Source organism: Rousettus aegyptiacus, unplaced genomic scaffold (genome assembly GCF_014176215.1).
Source record: "Rousettus aegyptiacus isolate mRouAeg1 unplaced genomic scaffold, mRouAeg1.p scaffold_m13_p_10, whole genome shotgun sequence".
Classification (NCBI taxonomy): Eukaryota; Metazoa; Chordata; class Mammalia; order Chiroptera; family Pteropodidae; genus Rousettus; species Rousettus aegyptiacus.
In genome coordinates, this window is record NW_023416285.1 from 12,004,214 (window position 1) to 12,028,047 (window position 23,834).

General features: G+C 40.0%; 1 protein-coding gene and 1 non-coding gene across 3 annotated transcripts in view; both read left to right on the forward strand.

The window, feature by feature from the left end:
* LOC107498299 (cytosolic beta-glucosidase) overlaps nucleotides 1-23,834 on the forward strand; it is a 187,188-nt gene that overhangs the window by 157,648 nt on the left and 5,706 nt on the right. The window contains exon 5 of one of the 2 annotated variants that reach the window (XM_036227554.1): nucleotides 20,642-23,503. In XM_036227554.1, coding sequence (XP_036083447.1) covers nucleotides 20,642-20,649 — 8 coding nt within the window. In that variant the 3' untranslated portion in view covers nucleotides 20,650-23,503. The remainder of the gene's footprint in view (nucleotides 1-20,641; nucleotides 23,504-23,834) is intronic. The other variant, XM_036227553.1, reaches the window with a different exon arrangement.
* LOC118609022 lies at nucleotides 18,275-18,393 on the forward strand. The gene has a single exon (XR_004953232.1). It is a non-coding gene; the product is annotated as a 5S ribosomal RNA (ribosomal RNA).

The window sequence follows — 23,834 nt, forward strand, 5'->3', positions numbered from 1 at the left end:
ATTACAGGGTCAATGTTGTTTCAATAACATCAAACCTATTTTTTTTATGTATATTGGAATATACTTAAAATTTTGTGGACAATAAGTCTATTTGATCAACTTTGCACAACTTCAGCGACAATTACAGTTAATTCAGGCCGAACCTTCATTTACTTTTCAGAGTCTATTTTACTTCTTGTTGTCTAGCTCCAGGGGAGTTAAAACCACAAAGTATGTATCTACTTCATGTAGTTATGAATCCCTCATAAAATGAATTACCTGTGGATCATGAGTATAAGTTCCTGCTTTGGCTCATTTTATTACTATCCAACTGTATGTATGTCTAATTTGACACCAGAATATGAATAGAGGTTGAATTGTTTGGAATATTTCAATCTCAAAGAATTAAATATTCATGGGTAGTAAAGCGAACTCACCAGTATTCACTCCATTGGGTTTTCATCAGGAATGACAGAGATTTACTCAAGGACATCAGTCAACCAACCCATCTGGTGAGTGTTTGGATGGTACTAAGGGATGTGAAGATACACAGAACCTGTCTTCAAGGAGCATAAAATCAAATTGAGGAGATAATTAATTCTTATGTGTATGAAAACCCTTTCACTGGCATAGTAATACAAACTAATAATAAAGTACATATTAATTGCCACATGAGAGGTATTGCAGATATTACAGATGCCTTGAGTACATTTATTTACTCAAACCTGAGTAAATTTAATCTCTCTCCTCTTACTTTTTTTTATATCACATTTCTTAGAATGAGATGGTTTGTTCTGCATAAATAAGCTAGGGCAGTAAATAATACAATCTAACATTTATTGAATAATTCTTATGTGCTGGACACAGGTATATTACCTGAATTGAGACCCCATGGGATAGGTCTTTTAATGCTCATTTCACAGATGAGGAAACCGAGGCCAAAAGAACTTGATGAAGGCCACATAGCTGGTGAATATGAGAGCTAAGATTGAACCTAGGCAATCTAGGTTTAGAGTTGTGGCTGTACCACTGGGCAATCCTGCCTTTTTCAGGATGCCTGATTCTGAGGTGCTGCAGAGAAAGGAATCTGGCCAGTGAGAGCTAGCCTCTCACTTCAAGTTTACTTTTACAGAGCTCCAGTTAGTACAAGAAAGAGCTCATTTACTTAACGGGCTCCGAGTAATGGGCTAATGGGCTTTTGATGAGTAGTGTCCATAGCCTGATACATTGAGCATTCAAGTCTGTGGTTGTTTCTCCTGGCCCAGCATAGCATGGCATACTAATCCTGCTAGCAAACGATTCCTTATGAAAACACAGATCAGATCAAATGAGCCTGGCATTAACTTGCTGAAGATAATGCCAACAGCCGAGGAAGGAGGTCTTAGATATCCTTGTCTGTACACTCAAGGAATTAAAGGTCGGGGTGGGGAAAATGGCTCTCATTTTTCATCTATGGGTTAAAACAATGAGGACCTGTGTCTGCATTTCTCCTTAGTCCACAGGCTCTGACAGAAACGTGGCCTCTGGTATGGAACTTAAAGACATGATTCTGTTTGCCATGACACCAGACCCTCTCCACAGGAGAAATGGCAATGTGTAGATTCTTTGCTCCAACTGATAGAGTGCATTCCTGGTACCCCTTTGTGCTCCACTTGCTTGAGCTATAAAATGGAGATAAGAGCAATACCTACTTGCATAGGGCTGTCATGAGGATTAAATGAGTCGATAAACGTAAAGTTCTTAGAAGAGGGCCTGGCCACTCAACACACATTAGCTATCATCATGATTGCTTTGCCACTATCATTATGTGTGTTGGATTATGTAGTGGAAATAAAATGGGATTTAGAAAGGATTCAAGTTCTATATCTGCCCTCTACTACTTGTCGAAGTTTGAACAGGTCACTTGATCTCTCTATTCAGTGCTCTCATGTGAAAAGAGGATCACACCAACCTCATAGGGTTGTTTAAAGGAATAATAAACTAATGTCTGTAAATTTCATTTATATACCTTAAAGCCTCATGTTCATTATCATCATTAATTGCCCAAACTTGATCCTTCTATTGAATTCTTGTATTAAACCGGTTGACACCATAAAACTCTGATGACCATAAACACTTCCTCCCAATTAGTGCCCAGCGAGATTGGATTCTTCTTAATATCTCTAGTATCTGTCTCTTGTCTCCTAGTCCATTGCATATATTTCTTTAAATATAAGAGTTTAGCAGCCTCCTAACTGGCCTCCTAGCCTCCAGTCTCTGGATCTGCTGGCAGAACGATGGTTCTAAGGTTCAAATTCAATCTTCTCATGCCCCTACTTAAAAATCCCCAGTGGTTTCCCATTGCCTATAGCATAAAATTTCAGTTTCTTAGCATGACAGGCAAGGTCTCACATGACATGGCTTTTTACGTACTTTCACACATTTCCCCAGGGCCGGTCTTGCCCTTTTGCCTTCATCAATACCTCGTGTTGCATCTACATGTAGCTCCCAGAACATGTCCTCATCTTTTCCTTGCAGTCTCTGGCCTTTTAATCCTCATTATCCTCTATCTGCCCTTCAAGATTATTTTAGCATCGCCTACTCTAAAGAAGCCTTGTCTGACATCCTCTTTCACTGATACCTTCACTGAGTTGGAATCTTCTTCTGTGCCCCCATGATACCCTGTGTTTGCCCTGAGCACATTACATCATAACTACTCTTTTATGTATCCCTCTTCTCCATAAGGTAGAGGAACCCTTGAGGATTAGAATCTTACTCTGCTTGTTTCTGTATTCCCACTGGCTTGGAACAAAACCAAGAAATGTTCATTGAATAAAAAATAAATATAATCAATGAAAATAAGATAATGTTGTTGCCCTTCAAATATCATCTCCAAGTTCTTTATCCATTCGACTCCATGAGAAGCTTATAAAAGAGACCATACTTGAGAATTATTATCAAATGCATGACTGTAGGCATATGACATAGCCACTCTATGTCTCATTTTTCTCATCTTGTAAACTGGGAATAATAAGTGTTTTTACCTTATAGGATTGTTGAATAAGCAAAGGCAATTTCCATATAAAACTCTTAAAACAGTGCTTGATATCTAGCGAACACCCAGTAAATGTGAAATTACTACTCTCTTATTAGCTCCAAAATAGGAATAAATTCACCCCATCTTTCATTCAGGAAGGTTGCTCTTGGAGGTGGTCAATGAAAGATTGAGTGGCAAAGGTTATCTGCAAGTTTTCATAACTTCAGTGAAATAGCTTCTAAAAGAGTGGATTTATTAAAATCCAAACAAAGCCAATATTTATCAAGAAAAACAATGGAATTTAAAGACTTATAGAGTCCTGGTATTAGCTAAAGAAAACAAAAAACTGTTAATCTCATTCTGTCTTTGATGTTTTTCTCTGCCCTGCAGTTCACAGTAAAATGTAAGGTTTTCAACTCCCACACATTCTCTTTCTCCCTTCTTGCTGATGCCTCTTAGGAATATTTTTGTCTTCTTAATACTAAAAACTAGAAAAGAGTAACTGACATATGAGAGACGATGAGGTCAAATAAAAAGAGACCCTAGCTGGATGTGGCCCTGTCATTCACATGCTCAGTGTCAGGCACTCATCCAGAATTGTCTGCTATGGCCACTTACACAGCTGTGATGAACAATCTTCCAAAAAATAAGTGAATGGAGAAAGAAAGTGATTGTTCTTTACCTCCTAAGCAGGCTGTGAATTCCCACGAAGATGAACCAAGAAAAGAGCACAATAGGGTTTGGGGAAGAGTATGGACTTTGGGGTCAGGCAACCGGATTTCAATCTTTTCTCTGTTACCCATTCTCTTGAACACGTTTTATTTCTCTGTACTTCATATTCTGTGTCCATATAATGAACATAACACCATCAGCCTTTAAGGATTGTTATGAACAACATGATGCTTAGCAATAATTTATAGCTGTTCCTTTTTCTATGTACCCTGGCAGTATCACGTGTCATCTTTTGGTGACATTTCTGCTGTCCTCCTTGAATATGAAAACTCTTGAAAGATAATGCTCTGGCTACATATTTGTGAGCCATTGTTGAGAGACTGGCGATAAAGACAGTTTAGAGATACTAATGATTATAGTAGGTAAATGTTTCTTACTGCTTTCCTTCCTCCCTCCTCCTCTCTCCTTCTTTGCCTGCTCTCTCCATTATTCCCTTCCTTCTTACTTCCTCTCTCTCCTCTTCCCTTTCTTTTGTGCTCTCAGGCACTTGTCAAATAAAAACCCCTGGTCAAAGAGGCTCATCTTCTTGAATATGATTGATGGCAACATTAGTACCTATAGGAAGCCACAGTTACTTCTTTGATATGTCTCCAGGTCTACTGTGTACTTTTATAGTTAAAATCTTTATTTCTTCTACCATTGTTGGTTCTGCACTCTTCATTTTGAAGGTAGGTTATGATATAATTCTTCTACGATACAGTCCAAAGGCTCTTTTGATGTGGGACCATGATGAGTTCAAGAGGAATAAGTTAGGATCTTAGCAGGCAAGATTTGGCCACTCCATCACTCTGCCATCTTATATAAAATTTATTTCTAAAATCCTAAGATGGACCACCATGCACTGTTTTGGGGTGTAGAAATAGAAATAGAAGAATTCCAAATTTCAGGTAAACTTTGGGAAGAACTCTAGAGAGATTCTAGTGCCACTAGACCTGTAAGATCACCCATTCTGTACCTGTCATTGAATCACATGTGCATTCTCAAACGCACATGTCTTGTTCATGTATAAGCTAATCAGAAACAAAGATAGGAACAGGATTCACAGCCTCAAACTGAATCACCCTGCTCGTGGTCTTGGGAGAGGCCATTAAAATTGAACACGGGCTAAGTTCCAACCCTGATATGTCTCATACCTTCTCTTATTTGACTAATTGTGAACTCATATTTATCTTTCAAGTTTTGATTCAAATGTCTCTGCCTCTGGAAAACTATCTCTGAACTTTCCAGGAGAGCTAAGTCACCCCCTTGTTTGTGTTCCCAAACAAGTTATTTTGGGCTCTATTTTTTCAGTGAGACGATCAACTACTGGTGGCAGAAACTACATGCCATTTATCTCTGAGTCACCACACCTAGTCTGGAGTCTGGCACATAGTAGCTGATCAGTGAATATTTGTTGAGTGAATAATGAACAAACTGTGCCTCTGAAATATGTGGATGGAATGTGGAGTCACAGAGGTCACTTGTGAAGGGAAACTGTGCTCCATCCTCCCCTGCCATTGCCAATGAATCAGGCCCAGCTTAAATTCATGTCGAATTCTCTGCCTTTGCAGGGCTGCATGATTGAACTGCTGCTTTTCTTTTCGGGCAGACTGGAAGGTTCTATATGCCATAATGTTGGAGTCCCCAAAGTTTAGGAGAAGAGATATTTCATGGCTCCCACTCTGAGGTCTCTCCCACTCTGAGGTCTATAAAGAATTTTATTTTCTGAATAAGTATTGATTGCAGCTTCCAAAATACTGCAAACCTATATAATTAAAAAGAATGAGACCAGTCATTGGTGGGCAGTGCATGGCTAAGTGTAAGAGAAGACAAATTCTTCAAGTGCCTGCAATTTTCTAATTGCACTTGCTTGGGAAGCTTATTAAAGCCTTGCAGGTGCAATGTTTCATCACAGAGTGGTGAACCTTTGAAAGATATGCATAATAAACAGAGTTTGAAATATGTTTTTATTCCAGGCCATATGGTCCTGTCTGGAGCTTTCCTGGATCTTTGGGTCAGTTCACTGTTGAAAGATGGGCTTGCAAAGACCCACCTCTCGGAGCAGCTGTCAGAGCCCTATCAGAACAAATCTGCTTTTGCATGATTATTTATTTTATGTGACTCTCTGAAATGAACACAGCCTTGCTCAGTAGCTAAAATGTGCTGAGCAAAGTCTCTTCCCTGAACAGCTTGTGGCCACATCACCAAGCGGTGTCCTTCCTTGTCCTTAAAAAACAGACTAGCGAGACTTGTACAATAGGCCAGGACAGGCAGTCTGGGCACCTGGGCTTGAACTTAGTGCCAGCGTTATGAAAACTTACACAGTAGCATTTTAAAGAAGTGTCATTGTTATTTCGTCTCCACACTTTATTACTTGTTTTCGTCTGTCTCTCGACTCTGTGCAATTACCGAGGCTGCTGTACACAAGCACTTGAACTGTTTTTGTGGTGTTATTGTGGTGAGGGTAATGCTAGTTCTTGCTTCATCTCCCTTTGTCAAAGGGAGACAAAAGGTGCCATTGACTCCTCTGAGCATGGCCTTTTAAGGAGCATTTAATATAATTTATCCTCCATTTATTGTATATATATAGGAATGTCAGTAACTGACAGGAGACATGATCTTGGAGTGAGGCAATCCCATAAAAATATTCTAGCATACAAAATGAGCAGTAAGTTGATCAGATTGGAAGAAGATATTTATCCGTCTTTATTTGGACAAGGTGATTTTGGAGTTGAATTTTGTCATCTTGGACAAGAAAATAATCTTGCCTTTTTAAGAACTACCTTTTCTCTGTTATATTGCTAACATTGTGTTCAATATTCTTCATCTATTTGTAGTCATTCATTCATTCAAGTGATATTTATTAAACAATTATCTTTCACCAGCCACTGTGCTAAGCTTTGGGACTATCAGACCCATGTACTTCCTGCCCTCATGGGGCTTAAGAGCCTGGAGTACAAGGCAGGCACTGAACAAATGGTTAATTCCATGTCTTATTCGTGTTACTGAAGGGAAGTTGAGGGTGTTTAGTGAATGCAGATAGCTAGGAACCTATGCGGGGTCTTTGCTCTTTTTCTTGACTGCTCGACCTTGAGGACAAGTTCTGTATCAGAACTTTCCTCTACCCTCCCATTCAGTATGAGAATCACTCTGCCTGAAACAATAATTTATGTATAGTAGATATTTAATAAAGTATTTTGTGGATGTAAGGAGGAATGAAAGAAAGAAGCTAAGAAGGAAGTATTAATATTTGTTCATTTATTCAGGATATGGTTTGACAAATTACAGTTCTAAAGCCTTAAATCAGTTTTAGAGCAAAACTATATGTTTTTCCTTTACCCTCACATACAGCTTTGTCAGTTTTTTTCACCCCTGGTGCCTGTATTTCCATTTCTAGAGCTGTAGAACCTAGAACTTAGCCTTTCACCTGAAAGGCTAAGAAATAAAAATATGAGACCCTGACATTTCCATCCGGGGCACCAGCTACTTTCCTTGAGGGCTATTCTTAAGTGGCTGTAGTTATTAGGGATGGGTTATTTCTAGAAACAAGTAGATCAGTATTCTTGTGCCTAAAAAATGATAGCTTTCCCAAAGTGTGTACCCCAAGCCTAGAGACAAGGTCGTGTGATAGAATATTTTCTCGTAGAACTCTACTGTGGTACCTGACTTCTGGGACCATTCAAGCTTAGTATTGTGTCCAGGAGAGGAGAGTGACATTGCCCAACTGTATTGAGAGCTTCCAGAATTCTCAAGAAAGGGGAAAGACTTGAGAGAACTACACTAGAAATGTGTAGCCAAAGCCAAATACAAGGTTCTTTGAGATACATCAAAAATCAGAGGTACAGTGTGGTAGCAGCAGCTGAGACCGTGAGAAGTTTGGGAAATGTCAGACAGTGCGAGGCCAGTGGAAAGGAATGGGGAATCTCAGGTCCAAATGGGTGGAGAGTTGCAGTAGCCAGGTTGAGACTGGAAGCAGAGACTGGTTTCCCGTGGGATAGGGACAGCCAGCAGTACGGCAACAGGGATTCGGGTGCTGGCCGGAGACTTGAAATCAGTGCGTGTTGAAGTCTCGGTTGTTCAGCTTGGAGATCCGAGGATTCTAATACCCAGCTGGTAATCAAGAAGAAAATTTCAAGCAGAGTAGGCATCACAGTGTGCCTGGAGAATGGCCTATGGAAAACAGGAAGAAAAGATGGAAAAGCTAAGTAGAAACCTGATCACATAAGACCTTAAATGTCCTATAAGGATTTTAAATTTTGCACTGAGTGAAACAGGACGTCATTGAGAGGGACAGTTAAACAGGGAAAGAACATAAGCTAAATTGATTATTCAAAGATTTACACTTTCTGGCCACATGGTGTGCAAGAGTTGTGGCAGGAAGACCACAGGAAGTCGTTGTGCTAATTTATAGGGACAGAGGAGTAGATACAGGCAGAGACAGCTATGGATTGGCAGTGAAAATATGGGAAAGGGAGAATCAAACATGACTTCTAGGTATTTGTTCTGAAGAATTGGATGGATATTGCCATTTACTGGGATTAGAAAAACTATAATGGGGTCAGATTTTGAGGAGTGGTTTGAAAATCAGGAGTTCAATTTTATACACATTAAATTTTATTTTAAAATTTTAGAATGATTTTAATGTTACATTTAATTTTTAAAATTTCGAAATTAAAATACATTTTTAAATATTTACTTAAAATGTACTATTTCAGCCATTTTTAAGTGTACAGTTCAGTGGCATTAAGTATATTCACCTTGTGCGGCCATCACTCCATCCATGTCCAGAACATTTTTATATTTCCAAACTGAAACTTTGTACCCATTAAACAATAACTCCCCTCACCGCCTCCCCTTCCTCTCTGGTAAGTACTCTTCTACTTTTTGTTTCTGTGAATTTGCTATTCTAGGTACCTCAAATAAGTGAAATCATACACTATGTGTCTTCTGTGTTTGGCTTATCTCACTAGTCATAATGTCTTCAAGGTTCACCCATGTTTTAGATTTATCAAAATTTTATTCTTTCTTTTAATATTGAATAATTTTACATTGTAGGGAGATACCACATGTTGTTTTTCTGTTTATACAGTGATGGACATCTGGGTTGTTGCCATCTTTTGGTTATTATGAATAATGCTGCATTAAACATTAGTGTACAAATGTTTTAAACGTCATTTAGTCCCTAAATGGAGAAGTCAAATAGTCGATTAGTGGATTTTTTAGTTAGGGAAATACCAGAACTGGAGATAAAAATTTTTGAGTTATCATAGAGTATTTGATCAGAGGCCCCGTGATCCAAATTTTGCTATAGCTGATTCACCTCCCCACCCCTACCCCATGGAGATATATATACATACACTAAAGAGACAAAGAAAGTAAAGTACAACTCTATTATTAGTTGGGTCTTTGTCCCTACCTTAGTTGTCCTCAGAAGTCTAGTGAACTAGGCTAACCTTTTATATATATATACACACACACACACACACACACACACACACACACACACATATGTATATATATACACACACATATATATGTGTATATATATACACACATACACACACATACATACATACATACAGAGAGAGAGAGAGGGAGAGAGTTTGTTTGCTGTTTTGTTTTATTTGGTTTTGTTTTGTTTTGCCTAGATTAAAGGCAGGCTAGAATTAGTCTAAAGCCCAGAGTTAAAACAGACTGAGAAGGCCACAGTTTCCCCTAAATTCATCTTAGTAGCTTGGATTCATTTTTCTACTACAGTAAAAATCCACATCACTGGACCATGTCCTAGGAAACGGAACCAGAGTGACAGATAGCAGAAGAGAGTGCATACTCCCCACCCCCACCCCCAACAAGCGTGCCTCTGTCCTGGGCCTATGCAAGTCAAGAAGCTCTGGGCCTATTGTCAAATAAGAAAAAGAGAGACTTTGAACACAGTATGAGTGTTGGAAAAGTGCTCTCCAAGGAGGACAGCATCTGTGCCATCTCACCCTGTCTTCAGGAGCGCATGAAAGAGGGACCCCGTGTGGGCTATAGTTTTAGAATCTGATCCCCTTTAAAACCAGCATTCCAGAAAAACTTGGTGCAATTATTGTCCTCTAAATTAAGTGCTACCCTTTCTCTCTGGGGACAAGTTTCTTGGTTTTGATCCTCAATTTTTGCTGGGGAGATATAAGGGGATTGTGGAAGGGATGGAGAAGCCTTGAGAATTTCTCCTACACTATAATCCCCAGATTTTGCTCTTAGGAGCTTGATGTTACAGGTGCCTTCCTTACCTCCACACACTTTATGCTCTCCACATGGTCTGGCTGTGAGCTTCTTATAGTGGCTTTGACCCTCTGATGTCACCCATAGTCCTAGATTTACAATCTTTCTAGATTTACAATCTTTCTACTTTTGCAATCTTGCCATGTTATTCTGATATAAGGACCATGAACTTTGGAGTCAGTCAGCCGCAGGATTCATTTCCAAATTCTCTCCTTTTAGTGTATGACTTTGGTCAAATTCTATCCACAGAAAGTGTCACCTATTATTGTATCAGGTCAAGGACACAGGACATTTCTGGCCCTCCTCCTCAATATCTCTTTCTAGCTTATCTTTAAATGATGGACTACCATAAGTCCTGCACAAAAATCTTGTTTTCTTATTCTATAAATTATATTCAACAACCAAGATTTCAATTACCATCTCTACGTGATGTCTCCATATTTACGTTTCTATCTCAGACTTTAGTTCGAACTCTGTTTTTTTCAAAAACCTATTCAGCTCTTCATTGGAGGTCAAAAATGGCACCTAAAAGTTATCACAACTAAAGCTTAATTTATTCTTTTCTTCTTCTCCAAAACTTGCCTATGTCCAACATTTCTGCCTGAAAGACTGACGTTATCTATTAAATTGTCCTAACTTTGCTACCTTATCTCACTTCACCACTGATCTCCAATGAATTGTTCAATCCTGGTGATTTTATCTGAGTATCTGGTGAATCCATTTGATTCTCTCTGTCTTTACTTATGCCCTCCTAGACCAAGCTCCCATCATCTCCCTTATGATTTACTGCAATCACTCCTAAATGTTCTCTCAGATTTCATTCTTGCCACACTCAAATCTGTTCTCCACAGAGGTCACAGTAATCGTCTAAAAATGCAAATTAGCTTAAGTCATTCTTTTGCTAAAACTCTTTCAATGACGTTGAGGTAAAACTGAAATCCTTCAAGTCTTTATAAGCACCAATATGTCTCAGCCCCTGCCTCGTGGCTCTCTCCCAGTACTTCTTTTTTCCCCTCCAGCTTTTTTTGAGATGTAATTGACACGTGATATTGTGTAAGTTTAAGGTGCATGACATGTTGATGGGATATGCTTACGTATCGCAAAATTTTTGAACTGTAGCATTAGTGAACACTGTCCGTCACCTAGCCTAATTATCCTTTATTTTTTGTAGCAAGAACATTTAAGCTCTAGTCTCTTAGCATCTCTCAAGTCTATAATACAGAATTGTTCATTATAATGACCATACTGTGCATAGAGCCCCAAAACATGTTCATCTTATAATTGGAAGTTTGTATTCTATGAGTAACATCTCCCTATCTACGTCACCCCCCAGCCCTTGGTAACTACCACTCTACTCTCTGTTTCTACAAGTTCCTGATGATATTTTAGAATTCATTAGTTTTCTTCTTTAAGTTTGCTACATGTGCTGTGAACTTTCCCATGTGCAATCTTCCACACATGCTCTTCTTTTTCCTGAAATCCTCTTGTCCTTCTTCATCTAGTGAAACAAACATCTGACTGTTTGGCACTTGCTGAATATACTTGCTACATCTGAGGAATATTCAGACCTACGAGTTTTATGTAGGCAAGGTAGAAAATGATGTTCCCCAGATTTCTTTGGAGCAAGAGTATAGACATGTGATCTAGTCTCTACCAATCAGATTTATTCATGTGAGAATTTAGTTTGAAAGTGAACAGCTTGAGAAAGACATAACCTATCGTGCTGGTGAGGATGGCAGCAGAGGCATCATCTTTTAAGAATGACAGTGGTTGTAATGTCTAGTTTCTGGTGCGGAAGTAGCCAAGCTCTTGGTGGCTTCTGTGGTTGCTGGAAAGTTGGTTCTTGGCATCAACATGAACTGCAGGACTTAGTGATCCTCGGGTTATTAGAAGCTAAGGCAGTTTCTTCCGCCCACCAGTTCTGTAGTGTGATTTTGAGCATGGTTCCTGAAAGCTTTGTCTGAGCCTATTTCTCCAGCTTGACCCCTTACATGCTTCATCAGCCAAGGTCAGCTTCTGCTACTTTAAACTAAGAAAGAACTCTGGCAGATAGCAGTGGAGAATTCCAACTAATCCTTGAGCTTTCAGCTCTAGTTCATTATAGGAAACTACTCCATTTGCCCTGTTCTCCCACCTAAAATAGGTCTTCTACTACAGCACACTGTTAAGACGTGGAATCATGGCTCTGACGTGTAGCCTCTGTTGTTAACCTTCCTAGGTTCCAGCCTTAGCAATCCTATCTACTTGATACATGAATTGTGCAAAGGTTGCCTAACCTCTCTGTGGACCAGTTCTCTTATCTGTAACATTGGGACATGATAATATCTAACTCATAGGTTTATGGTAAAGATCAAATGAATTAATACATACATGAAACCCTTGAAGTGGTACCTAAATGCTCAGTAAATGTGAGTGAATACGTTGTTCTTTCTCACAGCTCCCACTTCTTTCCTTTCAAAACACCTTGCACGGATTGTCATTAAAGGCTCTCAGGATGGTAATTTGATTAAGATATGTCTTTAACTTAGGCTGTTAAGCGCTATAAAAAAGGGGGCTGTTTATTTTTCCCAATTCCTAGCATAGTACATGTTCTTTTGATAAATGTGGGGTCGGTGTTGCGTAGGATCCCAGAAACCTTGAGAGACGCCGCGTCCCCCCTCCGACCACACCGAGGCAGGAGAGCATCAGCAGCACCGGTGTTCCTGACGGCCTCACCCGAAGTTCCTTTCCTTTAGTGATTTATTCTTCGTGACCCACATCTGACCCACGCCCACAGGGCACACCCTGCCCCAGATGCTGCGCTTTCTCTCGCCCTGATTTCTCTGCTTCTCAGCACTGGCTTTATGCTGACTCTACAGCCTCTGAAAGCTGTTGGAAGCCAGATGGGAGGACGAGCTAAAACGAGTTTCATTCATTGCCCTCCCAGACTCCAAGGGACACAACAACAACAACAATGACAAAACAACAACAGTCACCACGACTGGTGTATATCGAGTGTTTACTCTAAACTAGGCATTAGTCATTGTGCTTTACAGGCATTAATTTATTTAGTACCCACCATGGTCCTAAGGAGAAGATACTAAGACCCCCATTTTACAGAAAGGGAAAGTAAGTCCCAGAGGCAAATAAAGAAAGGAAGGAAGGAAGGAAGAGAGAAAGGAGGGAAAGGGGAAAGGAAGGAAGCTTTTCCGGTGGAAGACAGCTTTAGTGGCTGAGAACTGTGGTTCCCATAAGAACTTTTCTCCTGTAGAGAGGTAACTGTGAAAGTAATATTGATGGAGAAATTATCGAAGATGACACTCAATGCGTACCTATCCTCAGATCAGCTTTATAATTTAGATGTTTTTATGTGATCCCTTTCAACTGCTTGCTATCTGCAGCTTCTTTTCCCCAAAGTCTAATGTAAGTAGTAAGAACAATACAGATCATTAAGAAATCCGTACAGCTTGTTTCTGGTTAATTGGCATTTTCCTATAAAATATTTAAAAATTGGCCTTTGGTTTTCAAAGACACTCTTCAGAAAGTCGTGGTTTTCGCTCCTAGGAGTTCCCATGTGCAGGTGGGGCCTCCTGCATTGAGATTATCTGGGCATTTTCACAGATGCTGTTCAGCCACTGATATTCACCTGGAGTTTGGGGCAGGGGGAGAGTTTATTGTGCATTTTCTATGTTTAGGTCTTCCTGATGTTGTTTTATTTTATTTTTCTCCAAAGAAAGGGGGAAAACAGCCGGTTCTTTTGCAGGAACTGATATTTGGCTCACGCTGTCCTCCAATTGCAGTGCGCTTGTGCATTTTAACCAACACATTTTTAAAGTTAGTGTGTGGGGAATCTGCTTCAAGCTGCGTCTCAAGAAGGCTTTGTCTCTCTGGCTTTGACAGGCCTTGAGAGATTCTCACAAGCCCTCAGCAAAATCAGGTGGGTGGTTTGAGACTCAGAGTGCGGTTGGCAGATTCTCTGAAAGAACATGGTACATTTGTTTCCTGTGACTGCCTTAACTAGCTACCATAAACTCGGTGGTTTAAAACAATAGAAATGCGTTCTCTCATAGTTCTGGAAGCCAGAAGTCTGAAATTGAAGTGTCACTAGGATTGGTTCCTTCTAGAGACAGAGGGAGAGTCTGTTCCTTGCCTCTCTCCTAGCTTCTGGTGGCAGTCTTGGTGTTCCTTGGCTTGTAGACATGTGACTCCAATCTCTGCCTCTGTCTTCACATCGCCTTCTTCCCGGTATGTCTTCTCCCCTTCTCTTCTGAAGACGCTTCGTTGGATTTGGGACTCAGCTTTACCTAGGATGATCCTATCTTGGACTCTTTAACTTAATTACGTATGCAAAGGGCCTTTTTCCAATAAGGTCACATTCCTAGGTTTTGGATGACCAAATCTTGTGCATAATTGACCCGTCAATCTATTACTCATGGCGGATTGAGAGGATTTCCGTGACCGATGGGGATAAGGCTAAGCTTTGGCTAAGCAGCGGGATGAAGAGACATTCTGATCTCCCCTGAGCCTTCAGCCTCTCTGCCTTAGTCTCTTAGTATCCGTCTGTTTCTGAAAGTTGGTGTGACCTGGCTTGTACACAGCTGTGTCACTTTGCACAGAGTTCCTCTGGCTGTGACTCTTAGAGAGAGGGGCTAAAGGGGATTCTCCAACACTGATAAGCCTGAATAGTTGTATCTCTGGGTTGGAAACTCTTCAGAAAATTGTACTGGACTATCAGAACTTACTCTAGACTTAAAAGTCTCAAATGTGATTAAATATAAAAATCATCAAGGGAGTTTATTAAAAACAGAAATTTCCAGGTCTCAAACTATGATAGTTTGCCAGCGATGCCATACCAAAGTGCCACACACTAGGTGGCTTAAACAACAGAATTTTATTTTCTCGTAGTTCTAGAAGCTGGAAATCCAAGATTACGGTATCAGCAGGTTTGATTTCTTCTGAAGTCTCTCTTTTTGACTCTTGGATAAACCGCCTTCTTACTGTGTCCTCACTGCTCTTTCCTCTGTGGGCCCCTGGTGTCCCTCTGTCTTGTTACAGGGATACCAGTCACATGGGATTAGGGCCCACCCAAATGACCTCATTTTAATTTAATCGCCTTTTTGAAGACTTTATGTCCAAATAGTCAGTCATAAGATGAGGTGCTAGAGGTTGGGGCTTCCATGTGTATTATTAATCCCATAGCTCACAACCCAAGAGATTCTGATGTTGTTTGGACTCAGGTGGGGCCCATGAACTTTCAAAGTGATGCCCCAGGGACTGCAGCTGGTTCAGGTGGTCACAGTCAACACTTCGAGATGTTTTCGACATTTGCTTTGACTCCATGTCTTTACATCATCCTAATTCTTCCACATACCACATATTCAGCAATAAATTAATGCAAATAGAAGATGCTCCATGACCTTTTGCAGTCACTCCCCAAGACCTCTCCTAAACTCATGTGCTTTTGTCTCAAATCTGTTTCCATTCAGTTTCAATGACTTTGAATCTGAGATTGCTTTGTATCCTGTCCTTTGGACTTGTTATGACATCGACTTACTCACATACTACTTAAGGATTTTGACTCAAATTGATTCACTAGTTCACTAGTTGTTTTTTTTTTTTTTTTCACATCTAGGGTAGGATTTGCTGCCCAAGAATTAATCCCCAGGATGAGCCTTCTCAGTTAACATCACATGAGTTGGAGATCTTACACGCCTGAAACAGTGCTTAGGGGGCCTCTCAGGACAGCTTTTCAGGACTCAGAGAGTCAGGGAGTCAGGTCATGATTTAGAGACGTCACTCTGAAGAAAAGAAAGGAGTCCGTCAACTAATATAAAGAGCCCTGTCTTCAGATTTATAGTCGGTTTATACCTCCCCCTTTATCCTTAAACTCATCTTTCTCAGACTAAATGTTGCCCTTGTAACTCCTTTTCCCCTGTTACATAGTCCAAGGTTTTTTATTTAAACCCAATTTCTACGTTATCAAGACATTTGAGTTGGGGAGACAGAGCACATCAAAGTATATTTTTACTTTGGATTCTGCATGCGCCTGAGGAGTGGCCAGAAAGGAAAGCAACAAAAACCCATCGTGGGCCAGGTTTTCAGCTGGGGTCTACGCTATTGCAATTATGGCAGCCCTAGGGGTAGATATTAGTGTTTTTATGGTACTCGAGAAATGAGAGGCGCCTTTCAGCTCTGCAACTGCTGCACCTGGGGTTCCATCCTAAGCCTGTAGACAGGCCTCTTCCAAATCTGCACATCACTTTTTATAGGTTCCTGAACCCTGAAGATATTTCAAGTTCATCTCTATGATTTAAGCATAGTGAAAATGGTTATTTTATAGTCTGTTGGACAATTCTAACAACTGAGATCTTCGTGGGTTTGTTTCTGTTGTCTGTTGGTTCTGGTAATTTTTTTTTTTTGTCTTAACCAACATTTTTGGTTAAATGTTGATAATTATACTTAAAAATATTTGTAATAATAATTGGAGGTTGAGAATATAGGTATCTCTCTTCAGGAAGAATTTGAATGTGCATCTTCTAGGCACTTAGAGTACTACCAGTCTGGGATTACCTCAGTTCAAAATCCAGACCTGATGGTTTCTGAACCACAAGGTGGCTTGAAACTTTCCAGTGACTGGTTTGCTTCTGGCTCACCCTTATCTTGATGATTAAGTCTTTGGGGATCTTCTGTGTGCGACATCTCAGACTAGGTTTTCCACCTGGTGTGACTCTGAGCTTTGACATCTGTCCTTACCCCAGAAAAGAGAAAAAAGTTCTGATTTTCTAAGATTGGAAAATCCCATCAGAGGAGAGTAACTGCCATGTCTACCAATCTCAATGCCCACTTTCTGCTTTGGCCTGATAACTCCCTCCTAACTTGTCAGCTTTCCACTGTTTCCAAGGTTTGTTTTTAAGATTTTATCCAGCATATTTATCCATTTTAATTAGGAAGGTTTGCTCAAATAATGCAGCCTGTCATTACCTAAATGTGGAAATCTAAAGGCTGTATTTTTTCTTCTTACTCTTCCCTGGGGCTTTGTCTCACTCGTTTTTCTTCTTTGAGATCTGCTGCCTTTTACACAGTCCTGACCCTCACCACTGGTTCTAATGGCACCTTGGGTCTGTGGATTAGTGGTTAGCTTGGTAGCTTGATAGTTGCGCCACATTCGTGGATCTCTTATGTAAGTCCCAGGCAGTCTCGAAAACAAGATTATCTCTATTTGAAACCTGAGGGGTATGGTATATATCCGACTGAGGTCAGATCCCCAATTTCTAGCCTTTTGTGTAATGTGACAAACACAGGTATGATCATGGCACTTCATAAAGCAGTAATCTGAGAAGATTCTGCCCAGTACTATGAAATAATAAGCTCCTAAAATAGGTGTAGGTGTGTGTGTGTGTGTGTGTGTGTGTGTGTGTGGTATAGAATTTGGTTTTGTCCTAGAAGTGGATTGCCCTTTGCTCTCAGCTTCTGGGAAGAAATCTATGGCATAGCTGACCAAATATCCATGTTAGGGTGGGTGCTGGTCACACCAGAAAGACCAATCATGTGATTGAGGCTGGGGGCTTTGGGTCACACAGTGTCACTTGACCTGGAGACTGAGTTTATTCACATTGGCAGTCAATCGTTCATGCCCGTGTAATGAAGTCCCAGTAAAAACTCTGGACACTGAAGCTCAGATGAGCTTCCCTGGTCAGCATTACTCTGCGTATATTGTCATGTGTCCTTCCTGGGAGGGGAACTTGTCCTGACTCCTAGGGGAGAGGACAAAGGAAGCTTCATGTTTGGAACCCATCAGACTCTGCCCCATGTGTCCTTTCCTTTGGCTGATGTTAATCTGTATCCATCTATGAAATAAACCATAACTGTGTGAATAACAGATTTCGGTGAGTTCTCTGGGTACTTATAGCAAATCACTGAAACTACAGTGGTTTTGGGGACCCCTTGAACTCGCAGTTTCTCTCAGAAATGAGGGCAGTCTAGTGGAAGATGGTGACCTCAACCTTTTTAGTTTGGCTAACATGACCGTGTGTGTGTGTGTGAGAGAGAGAGAGAGAGAGAGAGAGAGAGAGAGATAACACTGGCCTGGGGTTCTTATAATTAGAACAACCTGACTAAGGCTAGAACATACTAGCAAGGCTTAGATACTTTTCCCTTTGCATTCTTATGTTCAACCTGCTGACTGTGAGGCCCTTCCCACTGGCCACCACCAACTCTGACTCTGTGATCGGTGTCATTTTTGTCCCAGTGTGCATTGTACCTTTCCACAGTGCCTGTCAGTTTGTGTTTACTCTGCCTCCCAATCTGGGTCAAGAAAGAAAGTGAGTCTATGGCCATGCCACCCTGAACACGCCCGATCCCGTCTGATCTCAGAAGCTAAGCAGGGTGGGGCCTGGTAGGTACTTGGATGGGAGACCACCTAGGAAGACCAGGGGCTGTAGGCATAAAAAATAAAAAAATAAGGGATCGGAAGCTGACAAGGTCCTTGCAATCTGTGAGGTCAACCAAGGGTTACCTCACCTAGAAAATAAATAAATAAATAAAAATAAAAAAAAAGAAAATGAACCCTCAGAAGTATTTTTTTTTCCCCCACTAAGAGTTGGGACCTCATAAATCCTGATGACAAGAAATGCGATATGGTCTCTTTCTGTTCGTGACGAGATCGGAAGAGGAGAGGCGTGAAGGTGCCAGCGCCGTCTGCAATGTCCCCCAGTGGTGGCGCAGTGCGAGGGATTCCAGCAGGCTCGCTCCTCAGCCCTCACTAGGCAATTCTCCACTTGAATGTTCCTGCAGTGAAAACGCAGCGACATCCGCCAGTGTCACTCGGGCAGCTCAGCCCCTGCTGCGGAACTCCTGGCAGTTAACAATGAAATCGTCGAGATTTCCTTTTCGTTCCCTTCCAGGCAGCCGGGGCATTGTTTTCCTCCCCTGGTTTAGCACATGGGTCAGTCCTTTTGTACATGATCAGTGAGACTGTGCATGTTTTCAGAAGCTGGCTTTATACCTGGCAGGCTTGCTTGTTGGGCAGTAGTTCTGCCAACGAGAAAGAAAATATACAGGTTCTCCTGTGTCCCCAGATTGCATTACAAAGCAGTCAAAGGAGAGTGTTGTTTTCTGGCCTGATATTTGCCTTTCGTTGTGTTAGTTCTTAGAGATATGCCATCCTAAACTTGTTAGTTTTTTTTAAAGTATTTTTAAAAAACTGGTATTTTGCAGATTGTGATTGACAGAGAAGGGAGGCGGCACACATGGCAATATGGACAAGTAGGAGAAGAAAGAATACATAGTAAATGTTTTAATTCCTGCAGAGCCCAATGTGCTTACATGTTATATATTTCATTTTCCAACAATACTTTATTTAAAAAGAGCCAATCCAGCTTGGCTTAGTTCTTGCCCCAAGGCCATTCATACGATACTTTAAGTAAAGCACTTTGCACCCCTCTGTGCACAAAGGTACAGGGGTTATGCACCAATTACCATGTCAGGAACCTTTTGTCTATGGAAGATCCACAGTAAAAAATAAAAATTTCAAGAGAACGTGAAGACCAACATAGTGATATATGAGATGTAGTGCTGATTAGAGACCTGAGAAATACAGATTTATACCAAAGAAAAAATTAGGATGGATCTTGCTTTGCTGAAGCTGTAAGAGTCACTCTGGTTGAAAGCAATACCCAATACAATTAAATTTGATTTGTTACATGAATGTTCATTTTTGCCCAACTTATTTTAGAATATCTGTCTTATAAAGTAAACTTGCCTTTAAATTTAGCTTTCGCATTGAGAAATGGGTATGAGTGCAGCCTATAGACAGGGTTTACTTATTCTCAGTGCAAAGATCTACACAACCTTAGAGTTTTGCTAAACTTAAAATACTAATAAAATATGATCTCAAGTCTCTGACTAAAGTGATGGGAATCAGTGTATAACTGCTTAGAGAATTCTCCACTTTGGAATCTTAATATGGATGGGCTCTGGGGCATCCACAAATGAAATTATATAGAATATTGTGTTTGCGCACATGTGCATTCGAGAGGGCGTAAGCACCACTGTGAGTTTAGCTGTGGGGCAAAAGGGATGCCATAGCATTTTCCTGCCTACTCAGTCTGAGTATACGCACAGCCAACACTGTGCGAACTCTTTTCAGTTTGGAGGTTCTATTTCCAGAATTATAAAACGTGTCTTAGTTTCGCCACGGGGACACAAGGTAAGTGCTGGGGCTTCCTCAACCATGTTGTTTTTACCTCTTTCAATTTACCAGTGAGCTTTCTGGATTATCTGGAAGTTGTCATTCGAAACTAGGCAGTCTCTTTCCCGAATGTAATTCTAGGCAGTAGGGAGAAACTGTGTGCGTGTGTGTGTGTGCACGCACACGCGCGTCTGAAAATTAGTAGATATTGGAAAGATGTGTATTGAATAAATGAATGAATAAATAAATGTCAAAATTAACAACTAACCAGATAATTATAATAATATGTATTTTAACATCTTCGATGAAACCCCTGCTTGATTAAAACAGAAAATTGGAAAAGGAGACTGAGAAGTTGTTTTCTTGTTCCCACTGTGATTCCTTGCAGAAGAAAGATGCCCACATAGGTCATTGATGATTTAGCCTGCAGGCTTATAAAACTTTTTCAGAAATGGTCATTTTTCCTTTCCTCTTTTTTTTTTTTTTATATATATGTATGTCAGCTATCTAACTTGATAAAGTCAATCTTAAAATGTATTGTGCATGGTCTCTTCTGGATAACTTCGAGTGGTGCAAAGGATACAGCATCCGGTTTGGTTTCTTTCATGTTAATTTTGAAGATCCAGCTCGACCCCGAGTCCCTTACGCGTCAGCTAAGGAGTATGCCAAGGTCATCCGAAACAATGGACTAGAGGGACATCTGTAGAAAAGATGGATGAGCAGTATTACCAGGAGGAGATGCCTCTGCTTTTGGAAAGGAAATCTGCTTTGGCGATCCCTCAGACAACTTCCAGTTGCCTTTGTAATCAACAGGTCCTACCTTGTAATCCCCGATTGTGAAGTCCGAATTGCAATGCCCAGGTATGTGTTTAATGATGGCCTTTACTGTATTTGCATTTGGATCAATGAGGCTTTAAAAAAAAAAAATAGAACAGAAAACCATTGAAATTGATTTTTATATTAAGAAATCAGATAGACTTAAAAACTTCTATTTAAATCATTAAAATTTTTCTAGGAAAAAATAATGCAAAATTTGTAAACAATATGTTCATGATTTGCAACTCTAACAGCGACCACTTATTACAAGAATACTTGTTTACTAGCCTATTTTTTCTGGTTATATCAGCTATGGTTTTCTTTTAGATCCACTATTGTGCGGTCTATAATTTTTCTCTGACTTAATTGAATGTAAAAAAAATGTCAAAATTATATTAAAGTTAGCCATATTATATAGATATGATTCTATTCAACACAAGAATTAATTGATAACCGTTTTAATAAAATGGATCTGGTGATGTACGTGGCACATATTTTATCTCTGCATGAACAAGTATGTCCTCCTCTTGCCTGATAAACTTTTGAAAAATAATAAATTAATAAAACGGATTGTGAACAATGGAAACAGTATTTGAGTGTTGATGTTTAGCAAAAACTGGATTCCTACCCTCGAGTGGCATCAAGTGAAAAACAAAATAATAAGCAGGGCATGCATGATCTCTACTTTTGAGTGTTTTAAACAGTTTAACATGCTAAAGAACATTGATGACACCCATGAAATACGTACATCCGTTGATTGACGCACGTGAGCATAAGCAGAGAATGGAGGATTCATGACATTGGTAGTTGAAATGTCTGAGATGTGTATGGGCTTCTTCAGTAACAGATATCGCACTCCCTCCGGACTGCACGTCTCCACTCCAGCAAACCTTTTACGTATGCGGAATTCGTACCCTCATGCTTGTTCTTAAGTAGTAATTACTAAACATTCATTAGTGTAGCAGGCGTGAAGCTGCACGTATTGCCACCCCCATTTTGCAGATTGAGAAACTGAGGCCACGCTTCCTGACGTCACATTAGAGTATGTTTACTGGACCTGGCACTTCTTCATCATTGGCTCTGTTCTCGGTCTAGCACCCTGTGAGTTGGGGTGCCATGAGGTGCCATGGGGGTACTTTGCAGTTTTTTGAATAGGGAAAAGAAGCAAGGGTATGGAGTTGCCTGAAAGAGAGAAGGTGGTTTTCTGTATCCTCAGTCTACCTGCTTGAGAAATTGCACATAGTTTGCCAGTCTCATAAGGCTTTGGCCCTAAGCAGACACTTTTTGTGTTTTTTTTTTTAATTGTGGTCAATTTCTGGATCATGTTCATGTTCATAAACGGGTTTATTTACAGCAAAGAATACTTTCTCAGTAACTTTGGACAGAGTGAGAAAGAAATGGTCATAGCAGTTCGATAAACTTGGATGCACTGGGGAAAATTATATGAAGATTAAAATGGTATACAGAGGAAGTTCTATTACATCTTTGCCACTGGTTTGTTATTTTTATTGTTCAATGAGACATTATTTCACAATTTGTGTTCATTTAAAAAGCACATTTCCAAATCTTATTTCATTCCTTTCCTATCCAGCCTGTCTTTTTCATTTTTACCATGTATCTTATTTACAATTTATGTGTCTTCTTATATTATCTTGCAAGGCAACCGAGTTTTCCTTTTAATTAGGATGTTGCTTTGAATATTACTTATCCTACAGGGCATATTTACAAGTTTTACAGCAATTCAGATGAGTACTGTATTTTGGTTACCAAACCAAGAAAATTAATATTTATGCTGTAAATAAAAGGGTCTGTCACGTTGGGTCTACCAGGTGAAATATGCATTATAGCTGCAGCTCTCAGGCCTCCTCGCACTGTGGTGGCCTTCTGCAGCTCTCTGCTGGGTTTTAAAGGCCAGCTCTTCATCTCAGGGATGGATCAAACCAAGGGTTCTTCCCTAATTAGTCCTGTAAATTAGAATCGCCATGAGGTTAGGGTGAAGAGAAAAGAAATCTACCAACCAAAAACCTAACAGCCCCTGTAGTGCTTTAATTAACGTTATTCTTAATTGCTTGTATTAGCATCTGAAAACGAGATTGATTGGCTTTTGCATGTCAAGGAAACAGAACTTGGATTCTTTAAATGGAAAAAGAGGAGTTGTTAATTATACTTAAAAATCCATAGATACTGTACTTAAATGTCTTGAAGGTCATCTGAGGCTTGTAAAACACATGTTTTATGTCTGTTTTATCTTAGGAGAAACCTGAATATCACAATGATGGATTGGATCTCCTTGTATTTCTTTCTCTCTCTCTTTCTGTATCGTTTTGTTTTCTTTTTAAGGGAACACTAACACATGTTATTAATGTCCTGTAGATCACTTTTAAATAATTGTTCTTTTAATTTTTTTTTAGGGCAAGTCATTTCTGATTGCTAAAAACCTGCAGAAGAATACAGCATCCCATTTCATTTTGATGTGTAGCGCTTTAGTTTTATAACTCCTGAGAACACCACCAGAAAAAGTACACCTAAGCCCTTTATTGAATGAGAAGGTATGAGTTCTCATTAAGAAACCCATAAACTAGGAAGCTGGCAACCTTGGTATTTGGCAGTGGAATGCCAGTCAGGCTTTTGTGCTCTGGGAATTTGTGTTCAGCCCGTAGCTTTTAATTATTTTTATGAACGAGGGAATAATGAATACATTTGTAATATATTGAAAAAATTCCCCAACACCGACTGACCAAAAAGTGGATTTATATGATAATCCTTAAACACCAATTCTGTTGCTCAGTGCTAGGCAGAAGAGAAATAGAACACTGAGCTTCATTACTGAGAGGGCAGAATAAATCAAAGCTGATGGAATTAATACTGTTTAATTACTAG